The 18,392-nt window shown below is 40.3% G+C and overlaps 1 protein-coding gene across 1 annotated transcript in view; it reads right to left on the bottom strand.

Annotated features, from left to right (window-relative positions):
- Positions 1-4,437, bottom strand: part of LOC118323875 (keratin, type II cytoskeletal 8-like) — a gene marked incomplete in the record, with an annotated part of 5,581 nt that extends 1,144 nt beyond the window's left edge. Inside the window, 7 exon segments of the mRNA XM_035655934.1 lie at positions 1-17; positions 131-256; positions 480-644; positions 937-1,032; positions 1,187-1,247; positions 1,859-2,067; positions 3,871-4,437. Coding sequence (XP_035511827.1) covers positions 1-17; positions 131-256; positions 480-644; positions 937-1,032; positions 1,187-1,247; positions 1,859-2,067; positions 3,871-4,296 — 1,100 coding nt within the window.
- Positions 4,438-18,392: the final 13,955 nt, after the last annotated feature.

Here is an 18,392-nt window from a genome sequence, read left to right as displayed (position 1 = left end):
GCCTCCAGGTTGCCACGCTGGGAGAAGATTTTAGAAAATAAGGCTTTGTCCACTCTCATGATTGTTAAACAACACAATAAATGATGTCTCCAAATGGCGGACCATGTTGTCAAAACAATTTTTTCCATACCTGTCCCTTGACGGCGTCAATCTCTGATGTCAGTCTCTGGATCATGCGGTTCAGGTCTGCAATCTCTGTCTTGGTAGCCCTCAGGTCATCTCCATATCTGCTGGCGGATGTCTGTATCTCTTCATACTAAAAAAACATCAGCAAAACAATATTACTAACTGGAAACCCTATTTATGAGATTACTTAATGTACAGATGATGGTCAATAGTCGGTCCCTGCTTATCTGAATGGATCTATCTCGGCTTGGGTGGCTGACACTGACTCATGATTTAAATATTAATCTGTCTATAGCAATGGCAAGAAGGGTTTTCAATACAAACTATTATAATGTAAGGATAGGAACCATTACCTTGGTCTTGTACCATGTCTCTGCCTCTGCGCGGCTGCGGTTGGCGATGTCCTCATACTGAGCCTTGACTTCAGCCACAATGGAGTCCATGTCCAGGTTGCGGCTGTTGTCCATCTCCACAATGACTGAGGTGTCCTTGATCTGGCTCTGGAGCTCACGCAGTTCCTGAAGTACAATAAAAAAGAAGGATAGAAATAATAGAGATTAGCCGCCTCGCTGAGGAAACCCATCCAGCTCATGTATTTCCAGCAGTACAAGAGGCGAGTCAAGATGTTCACCAGATGCTGAGAAGTTGCGGGAAACTGACACCACAAACATCATAGGCATGATATGACTGGATCAATAAATCACAAATAATGCTGATGAATGCATCAAGTGGTTTGAAGGTTGGCAGTTTTAAAGCCAAGAGGGAAATTAGAGAAACAAACAACGCCACTGAGCTGATTATGTGCCATACCTCCTCATAGATCGACCTCAGGAAGTTGATCTCATCTGTCAAACTCTCCAGCTTGGCCTCCAGCTCAACCTTGTTCATGTAGGCCTCATCGACATCCTGGAACCAATAACAATGCATGTTAGTATGAGACATTACACAGAAGTGACATAATCTACAGGAAAAACACGATTTAAAATATATTATTTATTATTTAAGTGCTAAAAGAAAGTTCAGACAGGGTATAAACTCAAAGACAAATGATGATGCTGACCTTCTTGATGAGGACGAAGTCATTCTCACACTCTGTGCGCTTGTTGATCTCATCTTCATACCTGAGAGGAACAAAATACAGTTCATGGTCAGAGTCTCTTGTGGCTGTGTCAGAGAGTTTATACAGTAATGTAACACTAGGAGGCGCAGGTAGTCCATCTCTAACTCTTGAACTCATTTGGGACATTTGCCTCGCACAGTTTCTGTTGACTCAGCGCCAAGTGTGAGAGGTGTTACTGATCTTCCTCCCTCAGGACTCCCCTGACCTCAGCCGATATGATCCATTTGTCTCCGGACAACTGATAAATATGTGCGGCACCATTGTACCTGTTTGTGTTGGAGACATGTGCATGTCAGCATGCGCATGCTTGTGTCCACTTGTGTAAAGCTAGAGGCAGCTTTTCTGACAGCCAACTCTGTAAAATGTTTTTTACCTCGAGTCATATGTAATGTAATGTGAACATGCTTCCTCAGTGTTGTAATTCCCTAGAGTTTGTATGACGCAAGACAATGGACAGATGTGGGGAGTAGTCCACACAAAGATTAACTCATGGTACTGCAAGGCACAACTCCTGAACTGTTGTACAGTGATACTGATGTAAGAAAAAGCTGACCCTGCATTGATTGATTGATTTTTTTTCATCCCCCCACCCTTTGCCCCTTCCACACTCACTTATTCTTGAAGTCCTCGACCAGGCCTTGCATGTTGTGCAGGTCAGCCTCCAGCTTCATCTTGTCGTTGCCCAGGCTGTCAAGCTGTCTGCGCAGGTTGGAGATGTAGGCCTCAAACATGGCGTCGATGTTGGAGCGGGTGGTGGTCTGTCCCTGCAGCAGGTTCCACTTGGTCTCCAGCATTTTGTTCTGCTGCTCCAGGAAGCGGACCTGGTGTGAAAGAAGCAGAAATAAGGAGAAAATTATGGTTATTTGTTAGGGTCATTAGGAATGAATCAACAAAAAACCTTTACGAAGAATCAGTGACTTACACGCTGGTTTACTATGACAAAAATGTGAAGATATCATTTTTATGATATTCCCTTTAAAAGTATGATGTAACTGCTGCTTGCCCTGCCCTGACGTAACATCACCTCTGGGTTAACATCCTAATAATCAATCATCAGGATCAACCTCGCTTTGCCTCTTGTTCACATACACTCTACAGTCTTTGTTGTTCTTATCTATCTTTGGAGCTTTGTAAGCTGCTGTTGGCTGTGTTTCCAGACTGGCCATGCTTTTTTCCAAAGGAAGGCCTGACGTACGTGCATCCTGACAGGAGGTGGAGGGGAGGGAGACAAGGTCGGAAAAAGCCAGTGATGGAGGAATAGAGCTGGTTAACCCTTCTCCTGCATGTCTTCCTGTTTTTGTACAGGGCGGTTCGCAGCCAAAGAGAACAAATACATCGAGAGAAGTGGGTGAAGCCAAGTTGCATCCCCAGGCAAATGCAGCAAGGTAAATATTTAACTGTGTTATAGATGTGATGAGAGAGGAAAATGGAGTATAAAGTCAGGGAGTGGTGGGGAGAGGAAATGAGGATGATTTATTAGCTGAAGGGAGGGGGGGTGGAGGTGGAAGGCAAAAAGGTGGAGAGTTTGCATACTTGTGAACAATAAAAGCAAGGTATAGCAAAAGCAGATATGTGACTCCATGGACCTTGCTCCCTGACACTTTGCACTCTACAGGTGAGCTCTAACCAAGAACCTCTTATGGTCTTCATTTAAACTGGAGTAAATACAGATAACAAAATGCCTCAAAATGGACCTCCACCATAAGATAACAGACGATAGTGTGGAAGTTCATCTGGTTTGTGTTGAAGCATGCAAATTCACTTTATCTTCTTTTAATCATTGCGCTGGGAGAAGGAGAGTTGATATGCAGCCAGTCAGCTGGCTTTGGCCTGAACATGAAACCAACTGGCCTTTTTAAATATTAACCCACTGCTGAGGCCTCGGAGGACACACACATACACCCGGGTATTACATAAATGCTGGACTTAAATGCTGATCGCAATGATTAAAAGTCAATCTATTCATACTCCCAGTGGACACTCCTTTTCAAATGTTACACCGTGAAAGGTGGTATTGTCATTAAGGTAACAATAGGACAGTCAGTGCTGACTGTGTGTGTGTGTGTGTGTTTGGGAGGGGTGGGGGCCACCAGGGCAGCAGAAAGAGCCACACCCGAACTAAGGGAGGGACCATTCCCAAGGTAACTCATATCACAAGCCCTGACACACCCTTTGCTTTCTTTCTCTCTCTTTCTTTCTCTCTCTCTCTCTCTCTCTTTGTCTTTGTCTTTCTCACTCTCCTTTCTGCCAGTCTGTTTTTCATCACTATAAAAGGGCAGCCTTAGCCAAAAGAGCAAGAGCATAACACTGAGTTTGAGTTGCAGCATATTCATTTTTTTCATTTGTGGGAGGTGACGAAAGCTGAGAGGGGAATAAAATAACTTTCTCCACGCAGCAAAGAAAGCAGATATCAGCATTCCATGACATGTGGCAAACATATGGGCCTCTCTATCAAATATTGCATAACAATGTCAGAGAAATGTTCAGCTTTTTGACTCCACTGGGTCTGAGCTCTCCACCCACCTCAAACATCTGTTTGAATGGGAAGTTTAAAGCAAAAACTTGGGCAACATGAACATTTGACCCACACACACATGTATCTGCCCTCTATTACAAGCTCTTACCTTGTCAATGAAGGAAGCAAATCGGTTGTTGAGAGTCTTGATCTGTTCCTTCTCCTGGGTGCGGACCACTTGAATGGCGGGGTCAATCTCGAGGTTCAGGGGGGCCAGCAGGCTCCTGTTCACAGTCACGGCGGTGATGGGGGCCTGAGCAACCATGCCACCGCCGTAGCCTCCACCCATGCCACCGCCGTAGCCTCCACCCATGCCCATGCCTGCACCACTCATGCTTGAGCCCAGGCCATAGGCAGAGCTGCTGGTGATGCCAGCACCTCCTCCAAAGCCCCTATTGCCTCCTCCGAAGGAACTTTTGACACTGTAGCTCCTCCGGGAAGAGACACTTGGTCCAGCGTAGGAATTACTGCTGAAGCTCCGTGGGCCAGAAGAACTCCTCACAGTGTAACTGGTGGACTTATTATAAGCCGACATTCTGAAATTTGAAGTAGTTTTTTTCTTCTTTCGGATGAAATAAGTCTGGGAAGGTCAGACCGAATGGCTTGGTTGGCAAGGCAGGCAGGCAGGCAGGCCAGCAGAGGGGAGAGACCAGAGTGGATAGAAATGAGAAGAAGCTACTGAGGAGTTTTAAAGCCTGTTGCTGTGGGAGGGGACTGGGGTGAGCTGCCATTGGCTAAAGTTCTGGGTGAGAGAGGGAGGCAGGGCTGTAACATTACACTTCTATGACACATAGTGCAGTCACTCAAAACCATTACCTGGTCGTTCTACAGGCTTCTCTGTGTTGTTAGAGAAAACCTGGTCTTTAGAGAGGATTGTGGAGTAGTTATATTTACTTGCTTGAATCTCTATGCTGTGTGTGTCTCTCCGGGTAAAAGTGTTCAAACAAACCACAGCTTGTAAAATTGGGAGGTCTGGTCAAATTTTAAAAAGAATCAGTTACATGCAGCAGAAGCTATGTATCAGGAAAAACAGCAGTGTGGGTTGGTTAATCCTTGGTTGATAAGAGGTTCAGTAGTTGTTACACATTAATGCTGGTTGACTTTTGTAAATTAAGGTGTGTTTGTAATTCCTGGGTAAGGTCTGTGTAAGTGTGTGTGTGTGTGTAAATGAGAGGAGGGAGGTACTGTTGATTATCATGCGACACTGGATGTGGAGTGTAGAGTGTAATGCATTGGTGTTTAATTAATTATAGAACATTTGGCAATGACATCTATTCTGTCACCACTTTCTTTCCATTAACCAATTTTTCTGTTAGTTTGACTTTATAAAGTGCCCTCTTTGGACAGAAGTGGACACACTTAATTTAGTCCATCATTCAGTGCAGCACAAAAACAGTTACATACATACATACACAATGAAATACACATATCACAAAACACAGCATAAAACCTACAAATTATCGTATACAAAATTAGCAAAAACTGCTATCATGGGAGATGTTGATTAGCAAGCTTTAGAAGAGTTGGTAGGCTTTATGCTAAGTTAAGCTAACCGTTAGCTGGCTGTCATACTTTAGTGGACAGGGGTATTGATCTTCTCACCTTTTTCACAAAAATGTTAAGCTATCACTTTAAACCAGAGCTTTCGAATGCTCATAAATGCTGCATGGAGAAGCATCTGAATGTCATTCACCATACAGCATCATTCCAGGGACTGAAACTCACTGGTACTAAGTACCGGCACTTCAGATTTTTGTCCACATTAGTACCCTTACTTTGGCCGTACCCACCACCAAAAACACCAAAAGAATTAGGGTTAGGGTTATGTTGTGTTTAGCACATCACACCATCAAACTCAGCTGCAAGCATCACTTGAAACAAGTTCTTCTAGTTCTCTTAAAAACAAGATTGGGAGGTCCACCAGCTAACATCCATTTTAAAAACATGGGTATAAACAGTACAAAGCAGTATCCTATAATGAGATATTTTGAGAGGAGAGTTAACAGTTTGGATGGTTTAGGGCTCAAAATTCCTTGGCTGCTGTAGGCAACCTGTATGCCATCCCTAGTCTTGTTCTGAGTATAACAAATACAACATGTGCTGTTCTGTATGCTTGTCTCTGCAAACCAGGTGAACAGCACTGACCAGCTGGCTTTAATTACAGTGGAACAAGAGGTGCCTTAGGTTAATACCATTGAGCCTCAGGCTTTTTTAAAACAATGAACCCAAGTGTCATGGTTTATTTATGTCCAATTTTGTGCTTATATACCTCTACCTGACATGAGTTGTGATGCATTATTATTCTCTATGAACAACTCTACATAATTCATAGCTGATGCTCATTCCTGAGAGAATTACTCACTGTGTAAACATTGTTGATAACAGGGCAACTATTGCCCCTATCATTCCTGCCTATGCCTTTACCATGTTCCTCACCATGCCCAACATGCAGGATGAAACTATGGTGGCTCAACCTTCAACCATCCTTCCACCAATACTGGCCCTGCATTCCTCTCCTCCCTCATTCATTTCTTCCCTCATTCTCTCACCACGATGAGTCATGAGTCTTGGCAATACCGATCCAACCCTTTCCACCATACCCTCTCTCCTCCATCTTCTCTAACCTTCTTCTTTCCCGCCAGTGGCTCTTAGCCTCATTATCATCATGGAAACGTGCGGAAATAACATAGACTCTGGTCTTCTTTCAGCCAAAATGGATGCCAGTGGGGCTTTTGCGAATGCAAGGCACAGAGGGACTGACTCAACCATCCTAAAAAAGAACATGTGGCAATATCAATATGATGTTGAGGATCTGAGTTTGAGCTTTCGCCACATAAGAAAACTTCACTATAAACAGTGCCAAAGGGGAATTTCTGCTTTGCTTTGTGAAATTCACATGACTACAGTGAAATCACACTGATCATATATTATCAGCAGGTTTTGAATCATGTGGGATGTCGATTCAAAACTCTATAAACAAGAACAGATCTTTTTCAGAGTGCTTGGAAGTTAATTGAATTTCAGTAATTCCACCATGAAACATGTTTTGGTTGATCGCATGACTCTCATTATTCTGACTCAAGCTTAACGAGTGTTGACAATCTAATAAAGTTCTGTTGTGCTTTTTGTCGTATCAGCCACTTTTAATCTTGGTCCATATTAAACTGCTAAAATTAAACTTAAATTTGGACTTCCATATATACCATTCTGAAACATTTGACCTATTATATTAATGTATTAATCACTTTTATTGGCAATGAGTGAATGGGTTGTAACGACTTCCCTGGTTGCCCGTGGACTGAATGCATTTCTATGTTGGGAAACTAATTTGGCTGGGAAATTGACTGGTTTGCCGTATGCAGGTTACTTTGTCAATGGATAATATTCAGTGTGGCTGGCTGGCAAACCTTAGCTTCCTTGCCAACAATAAATTATGTAACAGTACAAAGCAAACAATTGCTTTCTACTAGCCAAGAGCGATGCAAAGAAGGGGTATACAACTAGCTAACTGTAGCCCGACCTAAACTGGGGTTGGCTGGCTGCGTGGTGCGGGTCTGTCATTGGTTGCTTCGTAGTGTTGGCTGATGGGGTAATTCGTGAACGGCAAGCATATCATTTAGCCAATAATCCAAATATAATATAGTAACATTATTCTACATTGTAAAACCAGATAATTTCATATAACTCAAAAATTGTTGAAACTGATTACAGTTAAACTAACTACATTTTGTAAGATTAAAAAACATCAAATGGCTTTAGTCATTTTAAGTGAACATTTCTTTGTACATTGAAAACCAGTTAGTGCCACCTAAAATTTAAAGTAAAGGCAGCTTTCTGAAATTTTCTGAACGTTACATATAGATAAAAGTAAAAACTCTTCACTTTTTTACTCCTACTCACAAACAGAACACTCAAATTTAAGAGAGCTCCACAGGTCTGTGGAATTGATTAAGAGAAGATCTTGAACTACTAATTCCTAACTACAGACATAGAGGTGAGCACACACATTGTTTGAGACTGATTGTTTATCAGTCATGATGAGTATGTTATAGACAATATAGGATAATTCAGAGTACCACAGTTTAAGCATATTATTTGCATTTGATTTAAACATTTGGTAGGATGTTACACCTCTCTTTTGCAGGTTCCCTCTTTGTTGTTTTCTTTATGGTACCTTAGCTACGAGCAGAATCTCTTTCCTGATCCAGTTTGTTTTTTATTATTGTTCCCATGTCAGCCAATTCCCTATCATTTAATCTCTTTTTGTCAAATGTACTACAAGGAGTTTGTCTCAGTTTAATACTGTTGCCTCTATATGACCTACCTAAACAAACAAGACGATCAGCAAGAAGATTGGCTCTGTTTATATGTTTCTTAATTCTTGCCACCAGGCTGGATTCGATCTGTCTTATTGACATCTGTGTGGTCTTACTCTGTGCTCGGGAGATAAATGTACATGTGAGATGTCAGTATCAGCATGTATTAGAGTACTAAAGGTGTTAGAGATCATTCAAGCTGTCACAAAACTCCTCACACCAGTAATTTCATGAAGCCTCTGGTTCATCCAGCTTCTTGTTGTGGTAGTGAAACAGACTTCCAGTCACATTTGGACTCTTAACCTGAGTAATAAAATAATTACGTTCAACGATAACAGCATCTCTGTGTCTGTGAAGAGGTGTACTGAGTCTGGAAGTGTCTTATTTGGAATTTAGTTTACTCTGCAAAGGGTGGTATCAGGAGTACGCCTACCATTCATTCCATTCACCTCAATCAGTGGCAACAAGGCTTTCATTAGGACCAGTCACATGCTTGAAGTGATTGTCACCATCTGTCACTGCAACATTAACATACTGAGGGTGATACTGTATCTGCAGGTAATCACTAGCTGATATTTCTTGTTTGGGCTGAGCGGTTGTAAGCAGGAATTTATAACAGGATAAATGTGTGTGAACAGAGATGGACCTTTACACTCTGTGTGCTGCAACACTCTATAAACATTCAGGGGACCTATCACCATCAGCTGTCACAAGGCGTGTCTGAGTGTGTTAAAGCTGCTGTAATGTGTGTGTGTGGGCAGGCAGTCACTGAGGGTGGGTGTTGATGGGTGCAACTCATCTCATCTCCATCAGCTCCACTCAGCCATAAAAGACACACAGGGTGAAGTAATGTTTCTTGTGTTAATTGTCACACAAAATGTGTCGAACTCATAAGATTTACAGGGTGAACCCGTCATGACCATCTCCCCTAGAAAGTGTTATTATCATGTGATTTCAGTAATCACTTTGGTCATCACTAGATTTGATGTTTTTGTAACTGGGTGATTTTGCTGTAGTTTTACCGCACAGTCTCTTTAGCTAACAATACCTTCAAGCTGCAGCCCTTCCTGTCAGGATACAGTCATGCACACAGAATAACCCTTTTTGTTTTAAGGCCCCATTGTGACACAATTGAACCTTCTACCATTAAGTAATGGAAGATGACCCTCCCTCTCACACTGCACAAGCCTGTTTTACCTCTCTTTCCTTTTTAACAAAGGTTCTGTGGGTTTTTCTGGATAAATATTATAGAATACAAAACAGCTCCTGGAAGTAATGCAAATGATTGAAATGGTAAATATATACTTTTTGTCACATATTTAACACGTTTGAAAGGTTGAGAAATTACAATTAAAAGGTATATCAAATTTCAAAACAACATTCACAGGCCCATATGTAGATACGATACAAGCGTAAATATAGTATAATAATATAATATATATAATAAGTATATACCTGCCTGTTCTCATCCCCAGGTCATCAAATACTGACATTCTGCCACGCCCCTTGGCGTCTCATACAGACGTACATGGTACCCTTTAGCGTCTGTATGAGACACCAGGCTGCTAGAAAGCCTTTAGTAAATCAGGTGATGCAGAAACAAACTCAGGGCTTTCACCCAGGAGACTGGGGTTTGTGCCCCATGTGAAATTCAAAATTGACTTAATTAAAGTTTTAGGTTACATAATGTTACGTTACACGTTACGTGACTTGTATCACTTGTGTCACATAACAAACTTATTTTAACCCAAATCTCTAGCTCTTTTCCTAAACCTAACCAAACTGTAACTGTTTCACAATGTTTCTGGCAGAAAGGCCTCATGCAGACACTAAAGTTAAACTTAGTTAAGACAAAGCAGAGTCGGTATTTGACAACCTGAGAACGATGAACGTGTTGAATATAGTCTTTGTTCTGTGTAAAAATGACTTCTAATGTTCATTAAGCTAATATGAGGCTTAATTCAGCTGAACTTCAGAATGCTTTTTTGCACAGACTGTAGATTTTGTCCCCCATCTCTTAAATTAAAACACAATTCAAGGCCAGTATGGGTAGGAAGAACAACTACAGCGACTGTCATAATTTGCATATCATGTAATAAGATAGAATTGTAAGAAATGCGAGCCTATCCTTAAAGGTGGGGCTAATATTAACACACAAGTAGCTCTGTAGGGTCAAATGAAAAGGGTGGGGGGATCTGTATATCTAACACTGTAATCATAGTACAGTGAGGTTTATGTAATTCTTTATCTCTAAAGCTGTTTATATTTTACAGAGCTGGTACATATAGGAAAGTCCAGTATGTGTAGAGAAACAGTAGATTTACTCAAACACCTGAAAATATATGTTTGAAGCATTTGTTTGAATGTAGTCCTCACTATTTTGCCATTTTAAATAGTATGTTAAAAAAAATAAAACTAATAAAATCTCCAATTAACAAAAAAATTACTGGTTTAGGTTTACCATAGTATTTTCATTAGTATGACCACATTTGAACAAAATAAAAATCCTTACAGTCATTACAGTAATTGCTGGGTTGCAATGATAGCCAGGCATTTTATCCCCATTTTTATCCCCTATTCGTAATCAATACGGCATTATTTTAATCTCAGAAAGGTCCATGCCTTCTCTCCTGTTGCTTGCTGACCAGGAATTGCCACATTTATATAGTTTTTTGACTTTAGTATTTCTGGTTCCTCAATGAGGCGAATTTTGTGGAAGACACAATTTTACAAACATACACACACACAAGCAGACATGCTCTCTCTATCTGCTTCATACATTCATTAAAATAAAAATAAAAGACATTAATGCATTAGAACATCTTGGAAAGATCATCTTGTTTATTTTAGACTTGTATTATCTAAATCTGACTGTGTTATGCCTTGAACAGTATGTTCTCTGAGCGGATGACAGCTAGTGTTGATGGGGGTTCTGGCAGGGAACGGCAGTGTCCTGAATGTCTTTATCATAGAAAAGTTTGGAGGCCACCTGCTGAAATTGAAGCCCCCCTAAAAGAAATTAAGGGCATTTTGTCAAGTCAACTTAAGCACATGACATAACTTTAATAAAAATGAGAGAAAGCAGTTTCCTTCCCAGCAATGTAATGGCAACAAACAAAAGATTCATGCTATGTAATCCATATGTTTGTCATCCAGTAGAAAGTAACAGCAAGAGTTAGATGTAAATGTCAACCTGCTGCTGACAACCCTTTTTAATTTATGCAGAGTAAAAGTGGTGCAACGCACAATAAAAAGTTGATGATGGTAATTATCAATTAAGTCACTCAGAGTTGTAGATTCAAATCAGCTGGCCTGTCAGGTTTCAGAGTTCAGCCAATATAAATGAAGGAGGGGTAAATTACAACAAAGCTATACAAGTGTGAGCTAAATGTCAGTCTGTACATACCCACACAGTCCAGAGAACAGGTCTAATCACACACAATAAGTGAAGACGCCTATCTAGGTGGACTATGGTTATGTATGCGTATTAATGAAATCTGATTATGAGGCCAGTGCCACTCCAGTGCTTTAGCCCATGGTGATGGAAGAACTCAGAGTAATGTAAGGACAGAAATACAATGTCATGGTATAAAATAAAAGCCAATTTAATTGTGTCTTCTCTCCCATGCAGTGTAATAATAGAAAACATTTTCTTGAAAAAAACAAACGCATCACAGTGACAAAAACACACCTGGTAGACAAAAGTAATAAAATCATTTGATAATAACAGACAGGAGAGCCTGTTAGCGATGTTAGCAGCAAGTTTGTTCTGTCTGAGTGACCTACATCTGTCCAAGTAATAGTCACAGAAACACTTGAACAACCTAGAACCTTCATACAAGCTCCATGTGTGCACAGGTGCAATACCAGCTCTAGTCTGTTTCCCAGCAGTAAATCTTTTTACAAGCCCAGAATCATCCTCCACACCAGGCTCCAGCCTATGATTTCAGGCATGCTTATCATTCCTGCCCAAGTACTATGTTGTACACTGACCTCTGCTTATTACTTCTTATATGACAGCTAGTGGTTACATACACTAACTCTAAGGCAGGTTGTCACTAGCAACAGTGGAAAACCGGAAAAGTGCCGTGCATGGGGCTATAGTAAGAGCGATACTGGGTCTTTCCAAAAGCAAAAACGCAAGAGCAAGTGTAAGGAATGGACCACGCAGTGTGTTTGTCTGCTTAAGTGGCCCTGTCTAGAGCCAATGTAGGAACATGGCAGTTCAACATGTCAGACTCTTTAGAAGAGGACCCGCTCCCTCTGTGGATAAAAACAGCTCATTCTAAGGTAACAAAAATAAAAAAAATATTATTTCCAGGTGTCCAGTTAGCTCACCTGGTAGAGCTGGCGACCATGTACCAATTTGCTGCAGCAGCCCAGGGTTTGAATCCGACCTGTGGCATTTTGCTGCATGTCATCCCCTCTCTTTACCCCACTTTCCTGTCTACCTTCAGCTGTCACTATCCATTAAAAGGCAATAAAAGGCAAAAAATAACTAATAATAATAATAAAAAAAACTTAAAAATTTGATTATACACTAATGAAAACATACCTATGAATATTATATTCCATTTCTGCCAATAGACTCTGTTACACACTGGACCTTTAAGACCCCTTTTACTGGGTTCTTGTTTTGATATGAGTTCTGGAGTTAATCTTAGCTGAAGAAGCTGGCTAGCTACAGCTGACAAAATCTGACATTCGTCATTTCAGCCAGTAAAAGTGATGGTAACCAGCTAGAAATGAAAAGCCTGCTATTGTCCACCTCTGTCTGAAATCAAGGACCTGTTATTTCAAAAAAATGTTGTTGTGAATCTGCCACTGTTATTGTAAACTACATATACATTATGTCTCTGAACAGTTTGACAGGCATAGCAACAGTAACTAAGCGGATTAGGCCTTTGCAAATGTGCAACTTTGCATTTTGAAAACTTAGACGCTTGGAAGGTGGGAGATGTTTCATTGCCAAATGTATTCAATTTTAAAATCTCAACAATTTTGTATGGGACTTTTTTTCATTCAGAATAACAATATTTTGGAAGACAATTTTGCATCAATATTACACAGAATCATTCAACCTACAACGATGTTCCTTTTTCCACTATAGAACCAACTCCTGCTTATGCCTGATATATATGCATGCACGATATTTATAACTCCCTCACTGCAGTTTGAACAAATAACATAAAGCATAGATAGAAAAACAAAGAAGGTTAAGAGAGGAGGAGAGAAAATGAACATGTTCCATGGAAAAACCTAGTCCTACTCAGCTCAGTGGCCCTGCGCCCAGTTTACCAGTACCCACAAAAAGTTGGGTTCCTTATTTGATTTTCGGTCTCCTCCTTCCTCTCGGTTTGAACGGCAGTATTTCCTGATTTATAAAACAAAGACTTTATGTGTAGCGTGTGTGTGTCAGTGTATGTTGGAACCTCTTTCCTCTTATTTATAGTGATCGCAGATGCATTTCATATCCATCTTCTGTTTCTATCAACACACACACGCACACCACATGTTCCTCTTATGTTTCTCTATGTGTGTGTCCTTGAGTGATCCCTCTAACAGTTTTTCCTCCACCCACCGCCCATGTCACTCTACCCCTTGCCACACCCACGGTCGGCATGGCAACGGGGCTTACCACGGTGCAATGATGACTTTGCCAGATGCATATGTGACTGCCATGGAAATAGTTTGTGAGTGTGGTTGCCATGGATACGAGATAAATGGAACCATACAGTATGTAATTACGCACTGTATGGAGCATAGTTGTGTGTGGAAACACTGCAGCGTGCGTGTGTCACTGGAGATTTGAAGCCGCCTCTCTTCCTGGCAAAAGACTGGGAGAGTTATTCACAGACATCCTTGTGTGAAACAGATTCATCTTAATGTACGGAGGCTCATACTCTAAGCCTGAGTGTTCCCTTTGGCACTGGAGAGGAGTGACTGTGTGATAACCCAAACAGTCCCTCCAAGCTTTAGAACAATGCAAAGACAAACAAACGTTGGCAGAGGCTTTAAACGGAAAAAGGAAGTGTATGAATTATTTATTTTTTTTACCTGACTGCAAGTACAGAAAATTGTGTGTGCCCAGTCTGTTTCCAATCAAAGTGCTGCTTACAATAGCCTCCCTTGTTTTAGCTTGTGTGTGGTTTTACTTACTCAAATGTAATAAACAGATTTGTAGGTCAAACATGAAGATTTTTTTATTGATTAAAGACAACAGCAACGAATTTTCTGTCTTTTGTACCATGTCAGACAATAGTCAAAAGCCATTCTCAAGTCCCTCAGGCTACAGTATAACCTTTCAACAAGACACACTGCCAACTGTGTGTATTCAGATACCCATGTGGTAGCTGTCTGGGCATGTGGTTTGTGTATATGATAGTTTCTTTTCATGTTTGAGTGAAACCAGAAATGCTTAAAATATATAAAGGAAGGGATAGTTGAGTGTTATGCAACTCAGCAAAAGGCTGACTAATACTCTGTATAGTCTGAACTCATTCTCCCCAAGTATTGGAGGCAGTTTTTAGACCTGTGTGTCTCGTGTAACTTATCCTCTGCATAACACTCATGTAACTCATGTGGTAAGACTTAAGCTCTTCAGTAATCACATTTAAAATGAATACAAGATATATTCAGCATTGATCAATTGTGATGTTTTCTTTTAGTTTGAATTAATTTCAATTAAGCTTTCTTGTGGCATGAAGATTTGATCTGAAAAAAAAAAAAAAAAACATTTTTGCAAATAAATATATTCAGAACTTCCAGTAGAACCTTCTTCATCTTCGGTTATGTCATCAAGGCCCCTGACCAACATGTATATGTAATCTAGACCTTTAGAAAGGTTTCACATGTGTCAGATTTTTATTTATATTAACTTACACGAGTATACCCAGGTAAGTAGTTACCTACAATAAGACCTCAGCATTACTTCCTAGTAGCACATTACTGCATTACTTTGTAAGGTTACAGGTTACGTTACAACCGCTCGGTGGACTAAGTCATAGAGTTAAAGGACCAGATTTCATGGCATCTAGCAGTGAGTTTGCAGATTGCAACCAACTGAAACCCCTTGACTCAGGCACAAAGGAGAAACTATGGTGGCTGCGAAACTCATGAAAATATCTATCTAGAGCCAGTGTCCATTCTGGGCTAGTGTAGAAACATGGTGGACTTGATTGAAGTCCCTCTGTAGCTTAAAAATGGCTCCTTCTAAGGTAACAAAAATAAAATAAAATGTATTATTTTCACGTGATAATACACTAATGAAAACATACCTATGAAAATTATATTCCATTTTTACCAATAGATCCTCCTAAATATTACACACTGGACCTTTAAATTAAGTTAGCCAGCTAGCTAAAGCTAATAAAATCTACCAGGGACAGTTATCGATTTAGTGGGCAAAGCTGATGGTCGCCAAAATGGGAAGCTGCTTTTGTCTAAGGTCTAGGACACATTGTTCATAAAAACACTGAGAATTTGGAGAAGTGAATCTTCCACCGTTATTATTGTGAGCTGATGAGCTGCCAACTTGATAGGTAGTACACCAGTACCTAAGGGGAGCAGGTCCTTTGGACGGTGTTATTTCTCCAAACGCCTTGATTGCTGACAATGATGTTTGATCAAAGTGTGAAACTGGGCTAATTTTGACTATGCCACTGCATTAATCACAACACAAGTACACAACAGATCTTTCTCTTTCACACTGTCTCCTGCTCTCTCTACTTTGTAAATCCTCTATATGTCATAGCCTACTTAAGTAGTAAAAGTGCAACTCTCTTAAGTCTTATAAACTGAGATGTGATTACCCCCATGGAGCCCCAGAACAATACTAACAGTGTGTTTCAAATGCCAGTTCTTTACATCCAAAAGGCTCAGTGGTGTTGAGAAAGAGCATGGAAAAGAAAAGTAACAGGAAAAACATTGGAGTCAAGCCTGGAAAAGAGAGTGTTTTGGGTTGAGGTGGGAATGCTCAGAGGAGGATTTTCGAACCCAGTAGGGATAAGTGACACTTACCTCAACAAGTGGTATTTATCAGACTGATAAAACTCCAACTTTAGCTCATCCTCATGTCACAGCTAAATGACAAAATGTTTTAGAGGTTCAGTGAAACCTATGGATGGAAAAGGGGGGCAATAGACACACAGCATATTACTTTGTTTTATGAGGAGAGTGGGTACTTGTGTTTGTTTCTTTCTCTTACTCTGTGCATGTATATGTGTGTGTGTGTGTGTGTGTGTGTGTGTGTGTGTGTGTGTGTGAATAATTATGTGTTTGACTATCTGTAATTGTCAGGTTAAATCTGTAAAAGGCACAAACATATCGTCTCATAACTAGCAGCTGTTCACTCTGCCTGCTGTATGATTCATACTACAATAATGCTGCTGACTAATATGTGTGAGAGATCCATTCATCCATTCAAAAACAGCCCTTATCCCATCTGTGCAATCTTTATGGTGGTAATGTCTACCTACATGTCTGCAGATACAATGTGTCAAGGTTGGCATTGAGATACTGGCAGGTAAGAGATACAGAAGGGTGGCTTTTTCTGATTTGTGAAACCACTCAGTCCTTGCTCCCACTACACTCACTGTCTTGTCTGCATGCCATAATGCAACACTGAAAAAAGAAAACCTATGTTTAGGAACAGAGTCATGTGCATTCTGCTTACAGCTTGTTCAAATTATATCTTTCTAGTAGAATTCAAATCATTATTGCTGCAAAAGGTTTCAAATCACGTGCCACTGTGGTTGATGCAGGCGTCCCACTAGGATCAGTACAAGGCCTCTTGCTATTTACTCTATACATAAATCACTTTTATCACCCAACTGAGTACACCGTTTATATGCTGATGACACAATCTTGTGTGCCATCAGCTCTACTGCAAACCAGATCTTCTTAAGATTACAGTCTGCTTTTAATGACCTCCAGACATCTGTTATTAATTCAAGTTTACTCTCCAAAAAGACAAAATACGATTCACAAGTAAGTCAGTAAGCACAGCATTCTAATTAAATATTTAGACACAAAGACCTTAAAAAGTGACATGAATAAGAGCCATACTTGCAGTTCTGTGAGGCCGTAAGTCATTTAGGCACATTTAGGCATGTTTAACATGCTGATCACAAGCAGGTATAGTATCAGAAAATCAGAATTAGAATCAGAATCAGATGAAGATGTATGATGGTCACCATCTTAGTTTAGTGTGTGTCATCCTCTAAACACAATGGATATCTTTTTTTGGCCAAAGTAATGGGCCAACCAACAAATCTACTTACCAACAGAGCGACATTGCCATCCCTAGAACTACACCACTGTTATGGCTAAATCCCAAAAATGTCAAACTAATGGTGGCACTAGAAGAAAGGTCATAGGTTGAAGTTAGTAGGCTTCATTCTCTGAAAACCATCAATGTCACAATTTTATGGCAACAAATTTAAAAGTTGCTGAGATATTTCAGCCTAAACAAAAGTGGTGTATTAAACAACTGACCGACCATTGGATTCTCTTTGTAGAACAGAGCTTGTTTCTCATTTTAAAACAGAAAAAAAAAACATTATACAATCCAATATGCTATGTACTCTGGATTATTGAGATATACTGTATGCTCATGCTGCTGCGACTACCCTCAGACTATTGGATGCCATTTACCGCAGTGGTATTCAGTTTATCACTGCAGACAGATCCTGACCTCAGTGGGATTTTCCAAATAAATTAAGCTTAACTAACATGCATGTACCATATTTACATAGACAGTATTCAACTGTGTACATTGAGACAAACACAAGCCAAAACTCCTCTTATAGACAGCAGCACATGCTGCATATTCCTGTATATACAGTACACCTCTAGACATCATGTAGATGTGTACTCTAATGAGGTTGTAAATCACTTTCTTTGAGCTGACTTTACCAAAGACCTCATTAATAAAGTGTTCAATGGAAAAATTTATGTTCATGGCTTGTTGTTTATGGCTTGTTATTATGGCCTGTTTCCCCTGGAAACCATAAATTTTGGTCACTATCTATAGATAAAAAGAAATGAGCTGGTACAGAATGTTGCTACGGAGATCAAATCTTTCACTCAAACACAACGACTGACACGCCTCCCCCTCCTTCTACTGTAGCTCCACCTCCCTGTGTAACCCGAAGCAGTCTCGCCTTCTGCTTTACACTGCTCCACATCACTATTATGGGCGTCAGTATGTTTCACTTTAAAATGAGAATCAAAGAGGAAATGGGATTCCACTGTCTATGAGATTTATTACATATGTTATCCTGCTTGTCTTTTGTCACCGTTTTATTGCTTTTTA

This window comes from Morone saxatilis, unplaced genomic scaffold, assembly GCF_004916995.1.
Source record: "Morone saxatilis isolate NCDOM2014 unplaced genomic scaffold, NCSU_SB_2.0 Contig15, whole genome shotgun sequence".
NCBI lineage: Eukaryota > Metazoa > Chordata > Actinopteri > Moronidae > Morone > Morone saxatilis.
This window is presented reverse-complemented; position numbering and strand designations above follow the sequence as displayed.